We start from the raw sequence: 13,352 nt of genomic DNA, 5'->3' as shown, positions 1-13,352 counted from the left end.
TTAGAAGAAAGTACGGACTAAGCAGAATTTGAGAATAAACATTTGCCATGTAAAATAACAACTTTAAATTAAGTATTTGGAGCTGGCAGCATGGTGGTCCAGACCTGCCATCCCAACACCTAGGAGGATTGTCATGAATTTGAGGCCAACCAGGGCTGAATAGTGAGAACTTCTCTCAAAATAATAAAAAGTAGGGCCAGCAAGATGGCTCAGTAGGTAGAGCTGCCTGTCACCAAGTCTGACAACCTCCATTGGATTCCTGGGACTCACAAGGTAGAAGAAGAAGAAGAATGATTCCCACAAGTTATCCTCTGACCTCCACACTCAACACTGTGGCACACTCATGTGCACATGCATATGTGCACGTGCACAAATTAATTGAACAATAACCCCCCCAAATTTTTTAATGCAAGATGAAAAAGTAAAAACAAAAATAAAAGTAGACTAGCAAGATGACTGAGCTTGTAAAAGTACTTGCTGCATGTCAACCTAATGACCTGAGTTTGACCTTGATTTCACTGTAGAACTAAAGGGTAGGGCGGGCATACCTAATTAATATATGACTGTTAGCTGTGGAGGCCAGCCTTGGAACTGCTGATCGAAAGTTAGCTTTAGCCACGTGGAGGAGTAGCAGCAGCAGCAGCACATGTCTTTAATCCCAGCACTCGGGAGGCAGAAACAGGTGTGTCTCTGTGAGTTTGGGGCCAGTTGAGTCTGTACAGCAAGTTCCACACCAGCCAGGACTCCACAGTGAGACTCAGTCTCAAATATGTAAATAAAATTCCAAATTTTCATAAGGAATGATATTCACAAAGAAAAGTAATATCCTGCTAATATCCTTTTATTTCAGACAATATGCATTTCAGTTCATTGTTAGGCCTTTTATGGCTCATACCAGAATTACCTAATTAAAAAAATTATATATGTGTTTTTGTGTGTATGTGTTCACATAAGTATAGGTGACCACAGTGGCCAGAGACATTGGCTCTCCTGGAGCTGAAGTTACAGGCAATTTATATATTAAATATAACAATATAACCCCCTAATTTAGGTGCCGAGATTCAAACTGAGTCCACTGGAAGAACAGCAAGTGCTCTTAACCACTGAGCCATCTCTCCAGCTCCTAATTATTTTTAAAATATTTTTTTTAATTTTTAAAATATAAAATTCTTTTAGCTTTGTGTGGTAAAATTCACCTGTAATCCCAGCACTTGAGAGCTGAAGGCCAGAGGAGTGGGCATTCAGGGTCATCCTCGGTCATCCTTGGCTACATAGCAAGTATGTAGAGTACATGGGATACATACAACCCTGTCTTTTATATCCATAATATACGTGTGTGTGTGTGTGTGTGTGTGTGTGTGTGTGTGTGTGTGTGTGTGTGTGTGTGTGCTCCTGGGTGGGGGGATGTTCCTGCCTGCAGTATCCAACAGGCACTAGTTCTGTTTCTTTGACATGGAAATTAAGGCAAAGTGAAGTGTCCCACAGCACAACAAGTCCACCCATTAGTCCCGATTATTATCCAAACATTTGTGGTTTTCTCTGGGATTGGACTCTGAGGAATTCAAGTGTCTCTACTTAAAAATCACAATATTAGACTAGATTTGCAGTTAGTATGTTAACTCTGGTGGTGTGATGACTTGGAACCTAGCTCATTTTTCTCTTTTCTCTCTCCATACAGATTGATAGAGCTACATTCTCCTGATAGCAGGAACACCTTGATCCTACGCTGCAAAGATACGGCCACAGCACACTCCTGGTTCGTAGCTATCCACACCAACATAATGGCTCTCCTCCCACAGGTACTGGCTGAACTCAATGCCATGCTTGGTGCAACCAGTACAGCGGGAGGCAGCAAGGAAGTCAAGCACATTGCCTGGTTGGCAGAACAGGTAGGTGGGAGGCAGAGCTCGGGTTTTACTCATCGCCACTCAGAGTTAGTGGCATATATCTAGACTATTTATAGCTATACCTATTTACATAATCTCTCTCTCTCTCACTCTGTTTCTCCCTCTCTCTCCCTGTCCTCACCGTGTGTGTGTGTGTGTGTGTGTGTGTGTGTGTGTGTGTGTGTGTGTGTGTGTGTGTGTGTGTGTGTGTGTGAGAGAGAGAGAGAGAGAGAGAGAGAGAGAGAGAGAGAGAGAGAGAGACAGGGTCTCACTATGTAGACCAGGCTGGCCTTGAACTCACAGAGAACCACCTGCCTCTGCTTCTGCAGTACTGGATTAAAGGCATGTGCCACCATGCCTGCCTACAGATACATCTGTAGATTATGTATCACTCCCTTCCTGGATGGCCACATTGCAACTCTTCTGTTTGTCTTTTGTTTCCCCTCCCTCCCCTCTTTCTACAATTTAGCTACTGATTTCTGATCATCACCTCCAGCAGCAGAATTAACCTTTGTGGTATCATCAAGGAGGTTCCTGTTACCATCTCTCTAAACAACGTGGGGTGCCTTTTGTGATTTAGGACTAGAGTCAAGAGCCCGGAGAGATGTCTCAGTGGTTAAGAGTGTTTTCTGTGCGATCATGAAGACTAGAGTTCAGACACCAGCTCCTTCATAACAAGCTGTGCTGTACGATTGCCTATAACTCCTGTTCTAAGGAATCCAACACTTTTTCCTATCCTTCATGCTCCACCTACACAACATAAAACACAAACACACAAATATAATCTTTAAATGGGTGTCTGGGTCAGTGAACTGTGTGTATTAATAGCACATAGCAACCTGCTTTGACTCTGCTGAAATAGCAAGCAAGAAGTCTCAGACATTCTGAGAATAAATGGACTGTGTTTTACTAAAACTTTACAAAAGCAGGTTGAAGAGTGCCTTTGACTCAGAGGTTCTAGTTTCTCCACTCTTTTTGTAGACTATTGGCAGTGTTCTCACGGGCAATAGTCTCTAGTTTATGTCCCTTAGAACTTAAAATATACAAAATATAGGGTTGGAGATAAAACTCCATTGTAAAACACTTGTCTGATACATACAAGGTCCTAGGCCTAATCTCCAATACCAGAGGAAGAAAATATATAAAATATTTTACAAGTCATTAAACAAAATTCAATTTAGTCCATAACTGAAAAGTGAAAAGAAAAGAGCCACGAAAGCCTAAGTAGATGCCAAATGAGGGGAAGGGAGAACTGAAGAGCACAAGTCTTAGATCCCAGGTTCAGCACACAGGGATTCAGTTACATCCCTCACTGTCAGCTGGGACAGAGCGTTTTCCGGGACAGAGCAAGGGCCACTCAGAGAAACCCTGCCTCAAAAAACCAAAAAAAAAAAAAAAAGACAAAATTCTTGCCCTTATTACTTACTGTACTGTTCCTATTACCCTAATTCATGTCCTTTTCCCTAGTAAATCTTTAGATATTTTCTTTATGCAAATGAAAGAAAAATATGAGTATATAGTCTTTTCCTTTTAAAAAAAAATGTGTGTGTGTCTTTGTGAGCATGGGCCTGCACATACCACAGAGAACATGTGGAGGTCAGAGGATAAAGGACAACTTTGTGGAGTCAGGCTTGGCTTTTTTTGTTGTTGGTTGGTTGGTTGGTTGGGTTTTTTTTTTTTTTCTTTTGTCTGTCTGTTTGTTTTGAGATAGGGTTTCTCTGTGTAACAGCCCTGGCTATCTTAGAACTCTCTTTGTAGACCAGACTGGCCTCGAACTCACAGAGATCCACCTGCCTCTGCCTCCTGAGAGCTGGGATTAAAGGCGTGCGTCACCACGGCCCGGCCTGTGAAGTCAGGTTGTCCTCCCACTTCTGGTGGGTTCTAGGGATCAAGCTCAGGTCACCAGGCTTGCTCATGGAGTACTTTACCCACTGAGCTACTTGCTGGCCCCCTTTTCTCATATATAGAACTTACATATTCCTTTTTCTTTTTATTTAAACAGTCTGTCTGGAGAGCTTCCCATACAATACATAGAGAGCTACCTTATTCTGTAAAATATTCCGTTCTGTAGCTAATAAGAATGTTCTCAGCTTTGTTGTCCTAATATTTTATCATTACAAACAATACTGTAGTAGATTCTTGTAGCTTATCTTGTCATACATGTATTATCTAAACTTTATGGTCTTTGCTCACATGGATCAGATAACAAGGGAACCTATATTATCTGAATATATTTGGGCCCTAAGATTGTATCTGGGAGAAGGGTATAATGGCACACACACACTTTTAATTCTAGCAGAGACAGGAGGACCTTTGAGTTCCAGGACAGGTAGGGTTAAACAGAGAAACCAAATAAATAAATAAAATACATACATACATATATACATGTACATACATACATACTTTGTCGTCCAGGGCCCATGCAGTGGCTGTGGATTCAGTGTTTGCTGCCCAAGCCTGATGACCTGAGTTTAATCCTCAGAGCCTCATAAATGTAGGCGATGGCCAGCTCCACAAAACTGTCCTCTGACCTCCATATACACAAAAAAATGTTTTTTCAAAACCTTTGACTTTGTCAAAATACACCACCTTGAATGAAGTGTTTTGAGACAGGAGAGGTGGAAAGCAGAAGGGGAATGGACAGAAGCTCACCTGTCTGCTTCGTTAGCCCCTCTCTAAAGATTTGGAGGGACTGGAGAGATGGCTCAATAGTTAAGAGCTCTTGCTGCTCTTGCAGAAGACTGGGTTTGATTCCCAGCACCCACATGGCAGCTTCCGGAGATCTGATGCCGTGGGCATGCAAATGCATAGTCATAATGCAGGCAGAGCACTCATACACATAAAAGAAATTAAAAGGAAAAAATTCCGTTTATATCAGTTCTGATGTTTGGATGGTGAGAGTTTAGAGATTAGGGAATTTCTCTGTCTGAAGAATAATCTCCAGAAAATGACTGGCTCTAAGAAATGTTAGTTACCCACCTCTAGATCTCAAATGTTTCAAAGATTTACTGACTTAAAATAACAGACATTGACTTCATGCAGTTTCATGGGTTCAAGGCCTTAGCTGGGTAATTCTAGCCAAGGCTATCTCATGAAGATAAAGTCAAGCCATCAGCTAGCATGGCATTTATCTGTAGGCTTAGAGACAGAGATTGATTGATAGGATCATGGGGTTTCAGAAATATTAATATTTTGAGTAATATTTAGTGTTGCCTGTTTATTAGAAAATAAATTTAGAAAAAGCTGATGTTTGGCTAGGTATATATGTGTGGATGTAGAAATACAAGCAAACAGAAACCCTCATTAGTATCCCCTTTTTTTCTCTAGCTAGAACCTTAGTTATAGAACCTCAGGGCTCTTTGTGCTGATACCACAACTGAAAACACATACTGTGTACACAGGCAGCATTTTGACTCTACTGAAAACAAACAATATCCTTAAACATTAAGGCAAATAAGCAAACAGAAGAGAGAAAAAGGTATTCTTTGAAAACCAAGGACTTGAGCCTGGTGCACGACTTTAATCTCAGCACTTAGGAAGCAAAGGCATGTGGTGGATCTCTGTGAGATCAAGTCCAGCCTAGTCTACATTGCGAATTCCAGTATACCCAAAGCTACATAAGACCCTGTCTCAAATCAGTAAATAAATATTAAGAGCTTGGGCTCGTGAGATGGCTTGATGGATAAAAGTGCATGGAACCTGCAATGGAAGTATCCACACTGGCCCTATGGCATGCTCATAGGCAACATATATACTCACACACTAATATTTGTAACAGTTTTTAAAACTACAGACTTGAAGTTGGGTGTGGTTGTTCATGTCTGTAATCTCAGCACTCAGGAGGTAGAGGTAAAAGGATTGGGATTTCGTGGGCAACCTCTAATACAGAGTGAGTTCTAGGCCAGCCTGGGCTACATTAGGTCCTGTCTCAAAAAACTTAAGTGCTCATAGCTGTCGATGTAGCTCAGTTGGTAGATTGTTTGCTTAGCATGCATAAAACCCTGGGTTCCATCCCCAGTACTATATAAACCAGGCACACCTGTAAACCTGTACTCTTGAGGTATAAGCGGGAAGATTAGGAAGTTTAAGGCCTTTGGCTGCTTAGGGAGTTGTGGACTAGGAACTGAACAAAGGTCCTCTGCAAGACCAGTAAGTGCTCTTAACCACTGTACCCTCTCTCTAGTCCTAAGAATCAACACTTTTAACAAATTGTAAATTAAACAAAACGTTTTCTCCCCCTTCTTTCTCTTTCTCTCTGTATCTCGAAATTGGACGTTACTTATTGATAGTAACATTTTCTTTTAAGGGCCTAAAGTACCTTTTTTGGGAAGAAATACGTTTAATTTAGATTTTCTAAATGTATATGATCTGGAATAGCCTTCAAAATCTCATTCTTGTAACTCAATGGAAATTTTCATTAAAAAAAATAAGATTATTGACCAGGTGGTGGCGGCACATGTCTTTAATCCCAGCACTCTGGAGGCAGAAGCAGGTGGATCTCTGTTCCAGGACAGCCAAAGCTACACAAAGAAACCCTGTCTCAAAAACCAAAATAAATAAATAAGAATTTTGGAGTTAGGATGTAGTTTAGTTGGTAGTGTTTGCTTAGCCTTGGGTTCGAACCCTAACACTACGTAAACTCAGCATGGTGATGACTGTCTATAGTCCTGTACTCTGGAGGTAGAAGCAGGATAAGAAGTTCAAAGTCATCCTCAACTACATAGCTAAGTATCAGGTCATCCTGGGCACCTGAGACGGTAGGTAGAGAAAAATAATCTTAGTATCAGTTTAACTATTTGAAAAGATAAATTGGACAATGTCTTCCCTACTATGATTTAAATATTATCCGTAACAATCTTGGGACACACTTAGTACTAGTAATCTAGAAATTTCTTTGGGGGCTTTATGATCCAAAAAAAGTAAGAATCTCAGACTTTTCTCTCTTCATTGTTTTTTAACATTTGTCTATCATGTCTGTGTTTGTGTATGTACACATATGTGTGCAAGTCAAGGGCCATTTTAAGGGAATAAGTTCTCTCTACCATCGTGGGTCTTGGGGATTGAACTCAGATTGTAGGATTGACAGCGAGCACCCCTCCATGCTGAGCCATCTCCCTGGCCCTCACTGTTTGTTGAGGCAGGGTTTGCTTGAACTCTGTGTAGCCAAGAACGACCTTTAATAGCTGATCTAATGCTCCCGCCTTCACTTCTTAGGTGCTGGCTGGGCTTATAGGCATGCACCACTGTGCCTGATAACTGATATTCTTCCACCAGATTGCAGCTAGCCAGAGATGAGAATCTTAGAAAACTAGAGTGCATTGGTTCTCTCACAGGCTAGATTTCATTTCCCACTCCTGGAATCAGACTGTAGCTTTGGCTAGGAGAAAAGAGACCCAAAGGTGTATGGTGGCACATCCCTTTAATTCCAGCACTCAGAAGGCAGAGGTACGCAGATCTCTGTGAGTTCAAATCCAGCCAGGGCTACAGTGTGAGACCCTGTCTCAAAAGAATCTGAGACCCTGAGTTAAATGTTTTTAGTACATGCCAGGCATGGTGGTACACACCTTTGATCTTGGCAATTGGGACACTGAGGCATGTGGATCTCTATGAATTTGAGGCCAGCCTGGTCTACATAGACCCTGTCTCAAAAAAAAAAAGACAACACAGAACCAGATGACTTAGGCCTCTTGTAGATTCTAAGTGTGTCTTTAAAATGTTCTGCCACATCCAAATTACCTTCAGAAGTTTTTTGTGTTTTTTGGTTTGTTTGATTTAATGTGTTTGGATGTTTTACCTACGTTTGTATCTTTGCACCACACGAAAGACTGGTGCCAACAAGACCAGAAGGGGTCATTTTGGGATCCTCTGGAATTGGAGTTAGAATTGAACTCTTCTGGAGGAGTGGCCAGTGCTCTTAACCACTGAGCCATCTCTTCAGCCCCCTGCAGAAGTCTTAACGAAAAGAAAGAAAAAGTGATTCTGAAGACAGCTATCGAAGAGACAAGTGATTCACCAGCTTGAGCTCTCCTGGAGGCAGTCAGGGATGACTTGGAGGGCAGGGGTAAGATGCAGTGCTCTTCAGCAGCCGTATCTGCAGAGGACCAGGGTTTTGATTTGACAGGACTTCCCTTGATCATAGTCCTTTCCATTTTGGCCCTGGATCCTTGACATATGAATAAGTAGTAGGTGGTTATTTTCCTAGAATTTTAAACTTCCTAGATAACTGAGCTCTTTGCAGATAAAAATATGTATATTTGAAGCCAAAACACGTATTTCCTAAATAAAGCATTTATGTTTTCCAAAATAACAGTGTAGCACTGGGGACCGAGTTCAACAGTATAGCCATTGCCTAGAATGAGGCCCCCTGTTTAAATCAGAGTATCAGAAAGACAAACTGCATCGAATCCAGTTTTTTTATACTTATTATTGTGTATGCATTTGATGTGTATGTGTGTATGAGTGCAGGCTTATGCATTCTACAGTGCAGGCGTGGAGGGGTCAGAGGAAAACTTTTGGGAGTTGGTTTTTTCCATCCACCATGGCCTCCAGGGATCAAACTCAGGTTGTCAAGCTTATATGGCAAGTACTTTTTAAATGATGAACCATCTCATTGACCCATGGTCAACAATTTTTTGAAACAAAATAGGCTATAATTTACTATAGTAAGTTCTACAACATACAGAATTGTGTTATTTTAAAATATATTGTTATAAAATATTCAAAATACTAATTAATATACATTTTCTGTGTTGGGTTGCAACGAACAATGTCTGTCTGTCTTTTTCTTTCTTTCTTTCTTTTTATTTCTTTTTAATGTACATTGGTGCTTTGCCTGCATGTATGTCTGTATGAGGGTATCAGATTCCCTGGAACTGGAGTTATAGATACTTGTGAGGTGCTAGGAACTAACTGAACCTGGGTCCTCTGGAAGAGCAGCCAGTGCTCTTAACCACTGAGCCATCTCTCCAGCCCCGATCAATGTATTTCTTAACTGTAGGTTGAATTTTTTGTTTTGTTTTTTGAGGCAAGGCCTCACTATATAACTCTGGCTAGACTTGAATTCACAGTGATCTACCTGCCTCTATCTCCTGAGTGCTGAAATTACAGGCATGAACCACACCATACTTAGCTTCCTTACTGCAGATCTTAGTCAAAACATTACATATAGATTCTCCAGTAGAAGACATGAGTTTCCATCTTGTTCTTAAAGATACCATACATTAGACATACACATTTTGAACATAACAGTGTATATTAATTAGAATTGGAGATGCTCAGTTTTTTTTTTTTTTTTTTTTTTTTTTTTTTTGGTTTTTTCGAGACAGGGTTTCTCTGTGAAGCTTTGCGCCTTTCCTGGGACTTACTTGGTAGCCCAGGCTGGCCTCGAACTCACAGAGATCCGCCTGGCTCTGCCTCCCGAGTGCTGGGATTAAAGGCATGCGCCACCACCGCCCGGCAAGATGCTCAGTTTTTAAGGAATGGGGTAAAATTGTCATGTCACTGGATAATGCCTGTGACTTGTTAACTTTTCAGATATACCCCACTTCACACTTCCCAGTGGGGAATACCAACCTATGGAAGTAACCTCATGGGGATGATTCTGTATCTCAAATCTGTTAGGGTGGGGAGCAAAACAAAGACCCCCAGTGTTAGGTCAAGTCACTTCTGCAGAAAGTGCATCGTTCTCATAGTTAGCTCTGATTCTGGATCTCACCGTTGTAACAGGCAAAACTAGATGGTGGAAGACAGCAGTGGAGGCCTGTTCTCATGGCTGTGACCGAGAAGGATCTGCTACTTTATGATTGTATGCCATGGACAAGAGATGCCTGGGCATCGCCATGTCATAGCTACCCTCTAGTTGCCACAAGGTAAGACAAAAGGAAAAAAAAAATACTCTTAAGTCTACTATAAAGTGAATTCTACTGCCTTTGGTGCCTAAAATAGCATTTAAGAAGCTAACGTAGACAAAATGATTTTTTCCCCAACTCATCATTTTGCAGCTCTTAACAGAATAAATTGCTTCAGTCACTCTGTGTCTGTGTGTGTGTGTGTGTCTGTCTCTGTGTGTGTGTGTCTGTGTGTGTCTGTCTGTGTCTGTGTGTGTGTCTGTGTGTGTGTCTGTCTGTGTCTGTGTGTGTCTGTCTGTGTCTGTGTGTGTGTGTGTCTGTGTGTGTATTTGTGTCTCTGTGTGTGTGTGTGTGTGTGTGTGTGTGTGTGTGTGTGTGTGTGTGTGTGCTGTTTAAATTGGTAAGAGTGGCTGTTCCTTTTAAAGCGTGCTTAAGCATGGAGGTAGTGGGGTGTGGGTGGTTTGGTTTGTCTGTATTATTGACTGTGACTAGAAGACCGCTGACATTGTAGCAGCCTTTTGAGTAGGTGATGAGATCGTTTCAAGCGGACTCTGGTAAGTGGGTAAGCCACTCCACTTAGCCAGAGTATCTTTGCGACAACAGAGCACACGGCAATAAACCCGGCTTTGTCCTGAAGCCACAGAATGTTCCCACTGTCACAAACCTGTGGAGTTAGGCAGGAGAGCAATAGAGAGGTGGGAACTTGGGGTGTCTTAAAAGACAGTGACTACAACTAGAACATACTCAAATTCAGTTTTACTCGGATTTTAGAGTCGGGTGTTGGCGTAACTGAAAAGCCCCACAAGACCGCTTTTAGGACTCATTTACAAGTTTCTCTCAGTGCAGTAAACAATCCACGAGAAGTTTGTGTTCTCTCTTGAGCTGGAGCTGCCTCTTGGCGATGCTTTGTTGGAACTGCCATTTGCCCTTGATGGAAAGAGCAAGTGGAAGGTAATCTAGTGGTTTCATTAAATGGGGCAGCCGCTCAGAAAAGTACTTGGTAGTGAAAGAGGGAAGTGCTATGCCCCATAGAGAACACTGAATGTTTTCTGTTCTGAACAACCGCAAATTTGCTTTTGTGACAGGGTTTCACTATGTAGGTTCAGCTGGCCTAGAACTTAATATCTAGCCCGGCTAGTCGTGAACTCAGAGATCCACCTACCTCTGCCTTCCAAGAACTGGAAGTAAAGGTGTGGCCTCCATGTGCAGCCTGGCATCGTTCTTTTCATGAAAGTAGATTTTAAAATCGTCATAGAGCTTTCCTGGGTTTCAGTTACAGAGTAGAGTTAAAGCATCTCCTGAACTTGAGAACAGGAAGGTGTGCTTTCCTTAATTCCTTGAGGGTAGAAGCATCTTGTAGAAGACGTAAATGTCAGTACCCATTCCCTCACTGAAGTAAAGCTAGTCTGACATCAAAAACTATGATGTCATCTGGGAACGTCCCACGGTGCTTGTGTACAGTGCCCCACTTACTCTACTATGTCTCGCTCGCACTGAGAGCAGGACAGGAATCCTACAAAAACAAGGACATGTTGCCACAGTTAACAGTTAGACCAATTAACTTGTATCCCAAAGATTTAGAACACTCTAAATAAACCTTCATTCCATAATGCTAGAGATTACAGTCACCTCATAAACAAGCAATTTCTATCCATTCGATGTCGCTCATCAAAGGACTCCAGTGGTAAGGAAAATGGGGCAGTTGTGTATCTAAAGGAGTAGGTCTACCCAGAGCCGCCTTAGGTCTGACATGAAAAACAAATGCAGCTGGGCAGTGGTGGCACGTGCCTTTAATCCCAGCACTCAAGAGGAAGAGCCAGGCAGATCTCTGTGGGTTCGAGGCCAGCCTGGTCTACAGAGCGAGATCCAGGACAGGCACCAAAACTACACAGAGAAACCCTGTCTCAAAAAATAAATAAATAAAATAAACAAAAACAAAAAGAAAAAAGAAAACAAATGCAAAGCCAAACATGGCCGCACGTACCTGTAATCCTGGCACTTGAGAGGTAGAAACAGTGAAATCGGGAGTTCAGGATTGGGCTGGGCTGTATGAGAGCCTATGTGAAAAAAGAAAGAAAAAGAAAACATGCCACATGAGGAAAAGGAGTAAAGAGTTAGTGTTTGTGCTTCAAGTAGCGTCAAGACAATGACACCAAGAGGAGCAACTCAGTTGGTAAAGTACTTGCTGTGTAAGCATTGAGACCTGAGTTCGGATACCCAGAACCCCTGCAAAAAACCAGTCCTGGAGAGGCAGAGACAGGCAGATCCCTGGAGCTCACTGCCTGTTAGTCTACTGGAATCAGTGAGCTCCAGGTTCAAATGAATAGACAGGAAAAGAGCTAGCAGAAACATATAGGAAAGGAAAAGAAAGATCTTGATTATCTACAAAAATAAGTAATCCCTGGTAAATTTTTTTTAAAGATTTATTTATTTATTATGTATACAGAAGAGGGTGCCAGATCTCATTACAGATGGTTGTGAGCCACCACGTGGGTGCTGGGAATTGAACTCAGGACCTCTGGAAGAGCATTCAGTGCTTTTACCTCTAAGCCATCCCTCCAGCCCCAGTCCCTGGTAAATTAATAATTAATCATGTGTCAAATTTCAAGATCAAGTAACATTGTTAGATTTGTGTAAAGTAACAGCTACAGTTTATGTTGGATTACATACATATTTAGGTTTGTTGTTGTTGTTTTGGTTTGGTTTTGGTTTTGGTATTGGTTCTGGTTTTTCAAGACAGGGTTTCTCTGTGTAGCCCTGGCTGTCTTGGAACTCACTCTGTAGACCAGGCTGGCCTTGAACTCACAGAGATCCACCTACCTCTGCCTCCTGAGTGCTGGGATTAAAGGTGTGCACCACCATGCCCGACTCACATTTAGATTCTTAGAAATCAAAACTCTGGGGGGTGTGTGTGTGTGTGTGTGTGTGTGTGTGTGTGTGTGTGTGTGTGTTCTACATGACATTTTTGGCAATGCCTGGAGGTGTTGAAGGGAATTTTTATTTTAGGTCTTTCCTAATATCAAAGCTAGGTACACAACACAGGCAGAAAGACTTGATGTCCTAGGTGCTGTGGATTTTGCAGTCTTTTCCTGTAAGCTTTCTCTTTGACTGGGAGAGACAGAACCCAAGGACAACATGGCGCCTGTACCATATGGACAATTGAGTGGTATTGAGCTTGTGGGGCTGATATGGCCCAAACTGCTAAAGCTCGTCTTTTCATGAGCTTATTTGGCTTCCTCACAAAAGTGGGGGTGGGGGGCATTTGGCAGTGTGTCCTAACCAATGGCTCCTCCCCAAGTCCAGCAGCTGGTTTGAATTAGATCCCCTCTGCCAAATATTTCAAAATCACGTCTCAGAGGAAAATCTCCTCCTAGATTGATGTTTTGTAAAGTCTGACATGGATTAGCAATCAAACTGAGTGTGGTAGAATACTCTGTCGCTTTCCTCTGAGCTCCATCTCACTTGGATCATATGTGGAGTGATCTTAAAACTTCAAGCTTTCTGAGCTCGCTCATGTTCACCTGGCATGTAAGTTCTGCAGGAATCGGTTTAGTAACACAGTTCTCGGGGTAACTCCATAGGGCAAGTCTGTAAGTTCAAACGTATCTCATAGTAATAT

General features: G+C 42.0%; 1 protein-coding gene across 1 annotated transcript in view; it reads left to right on the top strand.

Annotated features, from left to right (window-relative positions):
• The window catches only part of Sntb2 (syntrophin beta 2), a 92,461-nt gene that overhangs the window by 57,718 nt on the left and 21,391 nt on the right, over positions 1–13,352 (top strand). Inside the window, exons 3-4 of the mRNA XM_052726977.1 lie at positions 1,679–1,889; positions 9,612–9,754. Coding sequence (XP_052582937.1) covers positions 1,679–1,889; positions 9,612–9,754 — 354 coding nt within the window. The remainder of the gene's footprint in view (positions 1–1,678; positions 1,890–9,611; positions 9,755–13,352) is intronic.

Source organism: Peromyscus californicus, unplaced genomic scaffold (genome assembly GCF_007827085.1).
Source record: "Peromyscus californicus insignis strain IS unplaced genomic scaffold, ASM782708v3 Scaffold_8__1_contigs__length_139910024, whole genome shotgun sequence".
Taxonomy (NCBI): Eukaryota; Metazoa; Chordata; class Mammalia; order Rodentia; family Cricetidae; genus Peromyscus; species Peromyscus californicus.
The sequence above is the reverse complement of the archived record's forward strand: the minus strand, read 5'-3'. Positions and strand labels throughout refer to the sequence as shown.